Genomic DNA, 8,068 nt, shown 5'->3' with positions numbered 1-8,068 from the left:
GCATGCACGCGCACACGCACACACACACACACACACACACACACACACACACACACACACACACACACACAACCAGCAACCACCGTGAGGAAGAAGGGGAGGAGAGAAATGAAGAGGAAGAAGAGGAGGAAGAGGAGAAGGAGGAGGAGGAGGAGGAGGAGGAGCGGAGTCAGCCAACCAGTACAAACAAAAAGGAGATAAATGTAGCAAAAAGAAGAGAAGAAAAAGGGTGAAGGGTCAGATAGATAGAGAGGGAAAATGAAAGCACACACACACACACACACACTCACACACACACACACACACACACACACACACACACACACACACACACACACACACACACACACACACACACACACACACACACACACACACATACTACACACACACACGCACACACATAGAAGAGATAGAAAGAGTAAGAGTGAGACCTTGGTGCACTTACTACACAGCGTTCTGCCCACTGTGCTGAGTGGCATGGCAAGTCAACAAGGGCACTACTCTAGTGATATGTGCAGAATATCTATTGTGGACACTCGGTTTTCCAAAGATTTTACAAAGTACAAAGGTAACTTATCAACAAGAAAAATAACTTTGAAATATATATTTGTATTATTTTTCTTTTTTATTTATCTCCATGTGCGTCATCCTCAATTGTTTTCAGTATTGTTTCTCAGCCCTGGCCTTATTGCTTCATATTCAACTGTAATTACGACCATCATAGTATTTTCCCCCATGTGACTGTCTGCCAACGGCTTGGAGGAAAGCGGAGGAAAAGGCGCAATGCAACCTCAATTCCATCTCAAAGTGTAATAAAACTAAGCCATTTGCAAAAGGAAAAGAAAATATGCAATATCACTTTGTGCACTGAAGCCAATAATATTATAGCCTAACAGGGGAAATGGGGACTAAGAGACTAAGGGAGTAAGGGAGTTAAAAAGTGAAGTATCATTCTCAACACTGAGATCATAAGTGCGTAAAAAGGTGCGCAAAGTAGCAATTTGGCAATTTTCGGCGAGAGCGAGCATGTTAAAATTGGTGATTGGAGTGGGGGCAGATGCCAAGATTCATTTACAACATGCCTTCTTCACAAGGAGATTCTACTTTTTTCTTCTTTTTTAAGGAGCCCATAGGCTAACTGGTATTTGCCTGCTGGGAAGCGTTTCCATTAAGGCTAAATGATGCAACAGCGAGGAACAAAAAAAAAAAAAAAAAAAAAGACGGCCTCAAAAGACAAATAGCTGTTAATTGCCTCTGCCCGAGAAAATGGCTGCTGCTTTTAAGAGAAAACCTGACAAACAAAGCATTCGGGATCGGACGTAGCAGCAATCTGTCAGTAACCAGAAGGAAAGCCAAACATTTGCTGTGTGGAAAAACTCATCATCGCTAATCAGCTTAGCATTCACGGGCAATTGCGGCTAAGTGATTTTCACTTCAGCAGAACCGTGTTGACTCTACCAGTGCTGTCTGGCCTTGTGTGTGTGTGTGTGTGTGTGTGTGTGTGTGTGTGTGTGTGTGTGTGTGTGTGTGTGTGTGTGTGTGTGTGTGTGTGTGTGTGTGTGTGTGTGTGTGTGTGTGTGTGTGTGTGTGTGTGTGTGTGTGTGTGTGTGTGTGTGTGTGTTTGTGTGTACGGCAGTGTGGCATGTGTGTATGTGCTTCTACATGTGCGTTTGACTGTGTGTGTGTATGTGTGTGTATATCCATGGTCTGTTTTTGTGCGTCTGAATGTTCGTGTGTCTGTGTTTGAGTATCTCAGTGAGTCTCTCAGTGTGTATCCACGTGCTCACATGTATGTTTTTCCACTGTGCCCACAGCTAATTACACGTAGCTTCAAACGGCAGTCGCAGAGCTGAACATGCACATCACAGGCCTGCAGTCACAGGCAGGGCCGCGGACAGCTTTGGCTGGTGGGCCTAGGACAGAGTCATATGAATGCCCCCCACACCCAATACATGTAATGAGAACCCAAATCTGGGCCCCCTCTCTCCCTGGGCCCAGGACAACTGACCCCTTTGCCCAAATGTTGGCTTCCCTGGTCACATGCAGTCACATGGCTTTGCCCTGGCTCTGCTCTGCGAAGCCAGTAAAACACAAAAGCCAGTTGATCTCGTAATATGGCACCAGCACCATGGACAGCTCCAGCCACACAGCACAGCCACATGAGCTCCACTCGTCCTCCTCCCTTCTCCCCCCCCACCAACCCAAATCCTCTGCCAGTGTTTGGACTCTCTGTACGGCCTTCCCCTCCACACTGCTACCCCATCCCATCCAATATGCTCTGCCCTGCCTCTGACGGCGCATTTAGGCAGACAGAGAACCATGCCAGTGCCCATTCCAGCCTGGCGTGTTCACGCCACAATTCAGGAACTGGAGAGTTGATTCACAATGCAAACCAAAAAATACTATATTTTTCCCCTGCGAACTGTGACAAAAAGGATGTCAGCAGGTTCGTCCGGGTAGCAAATGGTCACATGCGGAATAGTTCACAGCACCAGTTACGTTCGGCACTAAAGTGATTATCTGCGAATGGCCAGTGTATTTTTTTGCGGTTTCGTTGGTTATTCGAATCAACTTTCCAGCAAACGCTAAGATCTATGGCGTGAACACAACGGCCCGTTCGCGATTAGGTGCGGGAACGAGCACCGGCACAGTTCTCAGTCGGCCTGAATACACCATAAGAGGCCGCTGAAATACAAAGCAACTGTAACATGGTACCAGCACCATGGACAGCTCCAGCCACACATTCACATGAGCTCCTAACCCCCTGCACACCCCACTACACACTGCTCCCCCACCCTCCCCAATCCTTTCCCACTTATTGCCATTAACTTTACCCAACCTCTCCCCACACCCCTCCACACCACCCCACCCCGACCCTCCACCAACCTACCATGCGAAAACCACCCTCTCACTAACTGTACTGTGCCCAACCTCTCCCCACTCCCCTACACACCACACCATCCCCACCCTCGACCAACCTACCACCCTCCAACCCCTTCTCCCCCCCTCCCCAATCCTATCTCACTAGCTGTACCCAACCTCTCCCCACAAACCCCTCAACATCACCCCATTCATTTTACATGCGATGCAATGCAAAGCAATTCCCAATAGAAAAATGTTAATTTCCCAAAATTTTCCAAAATGGATATGCATCATTTTGCAACAAAGCTCCTCATATACTATCCCAGTCCCTCAGGTTCCTACCACCCAGGGCTTTAAATGAACACCAGCCAACCAGCCATAGTATGCTGGTGAAATTTGAGTTTGGTTGGTAGAAAGTACCGACTTTACAGGGACCCATTACAGGGGGTGTGTATTTTTTTTTTTTAAACTTTTAAAGGTACACTGTGCAGGAAATGGTCAAAAAAGGTACTGCAACTATGCTGCTCATCGAAACTGTGCTACCTATTGCCAAATGTGATCTTTACATGAAAGTTTACTAAGTAATAAACAAATATGTTCTAGTATGGTCGTCCAAGTAGAATCACTTTTGCAGCAAAATATGGCTATTTTTGGAAATTCAAAATGGCGGACCATGGAGAAGACCCCCCTTTTCATGTATGAAAAGTACAATTTTTCCAGTCATAATGAATACTTAGAATTTGATGGTGGTGGTAAGTATTCATGAAAAAGGTAACATTAGTGAATGGGCAGTATGAATTCTGGAAATAAACAACTAAAAATCTCACACAGTGTCCCTTTAACATCTATTAGCTATTTTGGCTGGTGATGAAAACAGTTAATGTGGAGCCCTTCTACCACCCATCCTGAATACTACCCTAGTCCCCGCACCTCCCTTACACCCCTCCTGAATATACTGTCCCAGTCCCAGCCACTCGCTGTATGCTCCAGTCCCCCCTCTAGTCACCTACCATCCCACCCTCTTGACCCTCCTCCTCCCCTCTCTTCTCCTCCGCTCCAATCCCAGTGTCACCTAACACTTGATGAGCTTTGATTGTCTCCAGTTAGGGTCCAGGAAGGGAGATGGAATGGAAGGCGGTGGGGAGTGTGTGTGTGTGTGGGGGGGGGGGGGCTACTGTCTGGGCAGAGCAGCATGGTGGTGGGTGGGTGGTAGAAACTAATTTTCGAAAATCATTCTCAAGGGGGACAGACGGTGCTGAAGCTGAAGCTTCTTTTCTTCCGAGAGATCCGAAACCCGAAACCTGGAGAGGTCTTCAATTTAGGAGGGCCCCAAATTGATTACGGTTCGACAGGCGAGATTGAAACTCGAGACGGACAGCCGCCACTGCCACTCGCCACTTTCGCCTACTCCCGGTGGACGGATATCTTGAGATAGGATTTGGAACACACCGTGTGTGTGTGCGTGTGTGCGTGTGTGTGTGTGTGTGTGTGTGTGTGTGTGTGTGTGTGTGTGTGTGTGTGTGTGTGTGTGTGTGTGTGTGTGTGTGTGTGTGTGTGTGTGTGTGTGTGTGTGTGTGTGTGTGTGTCTGATGTCCCCATGGGAACTCAAGTCCAAAACAAGAAAAGGAGACAAAGAGAGAGAAAGAGAATGACGAGGTGATTGGTCTGTGAGTGTGTGCGTGCGTGCATGCGTGTGTGTGTGTGTGTGTGAGAGAGAGAGAGAGAGAGAGAGAGAGAGAGAGAGAGAGAGAGAGAGAGAGAGAGAGAGAAAAGAGAGAGAGAGAGCTATAGTCTGTGTGTCACTGTACGTGTACCTGCATACACTATGTGTGACTGTTCTGTGTGCTACGTGCATTAGCGCATGCTAAAAAATGCCATATTGGCAGGTGGTTGCCTGCTGCTCCATTGAAATGATGGTTGGTGGGTGTACAGAGGCCAACTGCATTTGCAGAATGATTCGTGCAGCATTATTACATGTAATATAGAGTATGTATAGAAGTGACACCCACCTGGGCAGAGGGCGATGTTGCAGAGTTTGCTCTGTGACTCTGGGCCGTCACAGGCCCGGCCGCCGTGCTGAGGGGGGACACACGTCCGCGAGCGCGTGCGGTGACCTCGGCCGCACGTGAAGGAACACAGGCTCCATGGCGACCACTCCTCCCACACGCCGTGCACTGCGGACACACACACGGGGAGAGACACACGTACGCACGCACGCACACACACACACACACACACACGCACACACACACACACACACACACACACACACACACACACACACACACACACACACACACAGGGAAACACGCAACCACACACACATGCAGAGCAGAGTCAGGGGTGGACATGGAGGGAAAGACAACTCCTCTCCTCCTCTCTTCCTGTAGTTCTCTCTACCTCTCTTCCCCACTCTTCTCCTAAATTCGTCTCCTCCTTTCCTCTCCTGTCTCCTCCTCTCTCCTCTCCTCTCGTCCTCTTTCTCCCTTCTCTCCTCTCCTCTTCCTTCTGCTTCACCATGTGTTGCTGACTGTCATTGCCTCCGGCTCTTTATGTCTGTGTTTTTTCTTGTTCAATTGTTCGTTCTCTTTCTTTTTCACTTCGTCTCTGTCTTTCTTTCATTCATACTTTCCTTCTCTGTTTATCTCTCTCTGTTTCTCTCTCTTTGTTTCTCTCTCTCTCTCTCTCTCTCTCTCTCTCTCTCTCTCTCTCTCTCTCTCTCTCTCTCTCTCTCTCTCTCTCTCTCTCCATGTGTCTGTCTATCTCTCATACTCCTTTCTTCAGTCTCTCTCTCTTTCCTTCTCTCACTTAGTATTGTTCCCTATCTGTCTCACACACACACATACTTGCTCTCTGTCCCTTTCCATCTGTCATTCCTTCATCCACTCTCTCTTTCTCTTCCTTTCTCCCTCCATCTCTGTCACGCACCCTTTCACTGTCTCCCTCGCTCTCTGTCAGTCTGCCACTGTCTGTCTGGTTCTCACGCACTCAATTCCTAACACGCAGTGAGCGGAAACCACCGGTGTTTTGATGGTCTGTCCTAGTTTATACAGCACTGACAAAACCCACTTTGTTTCTTCTAGCTGAAGAGTTACTCATTTTTTAATGATACTGATTGTGGAGCATGAGAATTTCCTCCCTGACACACACAGACACACACACACACACACACACACACACACACACACACACACACACACACACACACACACACACACACACACACACACACACACACACACACACACACACACACTTACATCAGTGCATGACAAATGGGGCGACACAAATACAAGTACAGTCTCTAGCACACATACATACTCACATTTATATGTAGAAGACACACCCATACACACACACACACACACACACACACACACACACACACACACACACACACACACACACACACACACACACACACACACACACACACACACACACACACACACACACACACACACACACACACACACACACACACACACAGACAGTGCCAGCCTGCTAGTGACACCCTGGCCAGGAGTTGGCTCATGACTGTCACACCGACCTTGTCCAGAGTCCTGAGCCGTGCTGCTTTAACTAACATCCAAGGGCCATGCTAGGTCTCTGCATTAGTGTAACTGCGTCTAAACAGCGCCCATTTGGGCTTGGGCAAAAGCCCTTGGCTGTAGGCGGCTCCAGTCATGAAAGTAAAGCCTCTTTTCCACTGCCGGTTTTCTGATAGGCCTGCAGTTCGACACAGCGTGACTCGGCTGCCACTTTTTGCTTTTCGATTGGGCATGACACAGCACAGTCGAAGAGCAAAAAGTGGCGGCGGAGTCACGCTGTGTCGGGCTGTAGGCCTACCAGAAAATCGGCAGTGGGAAAGAGGCATAAGAGTACTATCCCAGTCCCTCACGTCCATACCACCCATCCTGAATACGTATACTATACCAGTCCCCCACCTCCTTACACCCCTCCTGAATATACTGTCCCAGTCCCAGCCACTCGCTGTATGCTCCAGTCCCCCCTCTAGTCACCTACCATCCCATCCTCTTCACCAGCCCCCCTGCCCCCCCCCATCTCTTCTCCTCCGCTCCAATCCCAGTGTCACCTAACACTTGATGAGCTTTGATTGTCTCCAATCAGAGTCCAGGAAGAGATGAAAGGGGACGGGGAGTGGCGAGGGAGTCTAGCAGTAAGAGTTAGGCTAATCCCATAGATCTCTGTGTTTCATCTTTACAAAAAGATGGCGGCTCATGAAGCCTTTAACACACATATCACCATTGACATAGTTCTAAAATAGTTCCAGGAAGTGAGTGTCGAACAGAACGTGAGGTAAATGTAAATGTAATATATTTTAATTCATTTTTATTTCATCTTTGCTTGTTATGTGGTGGCTCTGTGTTAGCCTCTGCCCAAGAGAAAGTCACTCCCTTGAGTTATTTGAATCTTGGTGAATTATGTCATTAACCGACTCCCTGTACCAACTCTGAATTCCATGGCTCTGTGCGGCTCATTGTAAAAAAGACAGAGGTAGTGTCTTCTGCTGGTATGTTCAAGCGTCTCAACTACTTCCTCTAACCACCCCAAATCTTAGCTTCCCGCAAATGCACAACAAGAATAACAATCAAATCCATTGCTCCGTGCGGCTCATTGTAAAAAAGACAGAGGTAGTCCTGTGTCTTCTGCTGGTATGTTCAAGCGTCTCAAAAACTTCCTCTAACCACCCCAAATCTTACTGTAGCTTCTCGCAAAAGCACAACAAGAATAACAATCAAATCCCAGGGATATGTTTCCCTCCACTTAAAAAAAGCCTTCTTTTCACCCATTACCCAAATGCTAAAGGTAACCTTACTAAATTCTTCACAAGAACTAAAATAGAACCGAGCAACTGTCTTTCTCTGAGCGCCTGTTTGAAGCCTCATCAGGAGTGATGTCAGGCAGGCAAATGATGTGTGGCGTATCTGGTGAAGGCAATTAGGATGCTACTCTATAAAGAGATTACACAGGGTAACACCAGCCGCCTCTTTAAGCTCCACAGCAGACAATGATTGGCACACAGATTTATGAGAGCCGTCGCAATGATGTTTTGCGACATACTGGATACATGCCGTGTATTCTGTGGCAAAACAGCCTAAAATGGAAACTAAATAGTGGATTTCAGAATAAATAAAAATCATTTGATTCTTAAACAAAAGAAATCTGTTTGGACAATGTT

The 8,068-nt window shown here is 47.5% G+C and overlaps 1 protein-coding gene across 1 annotated transcript in view; it reads right to left on the bottom strand.

Moving 5' to 3' along the window:
• adgrb3 (adhesion G protein-coupled receptor B3) overlaps nt 1-8,068 on the bottom strand; it is a 277,961-nt gene that overhangs the window by 165,653 nt on the left and 104,240 nt on the right. Inside the window, exon 4 of the mRNA XM_063191037.1 lies at nt 4,875-5,039. Coding sequence (XP_063047107.1) covers nt 4,875-5,039 — 165 coding nt within the window. The remainder of the gene's footprint in view (nt 1-4,874; nt 5,040-8,068) is intronic.

This window comes from Engraulis encrasicolus, chromosome 24 (genome assembly GCF_034702125.1).
Source record: "Engraulis encrasicolus isolate BLACKSEA-1 chromosome 24, IST_EnEncr_1.0, whole genome shotgun sequence".
NCBI classification, from domain to species: Eukaryota; Metazoa; Chordata; class Actinopteri; order Clupeiformes; family Engraulidae; genus Engraulis; species Engraulis encrasicolus.
Note: the sequence above shows the minus strand (reverse complement) of the source record. Positions and strands in the feature narration are given on the sequence as shown.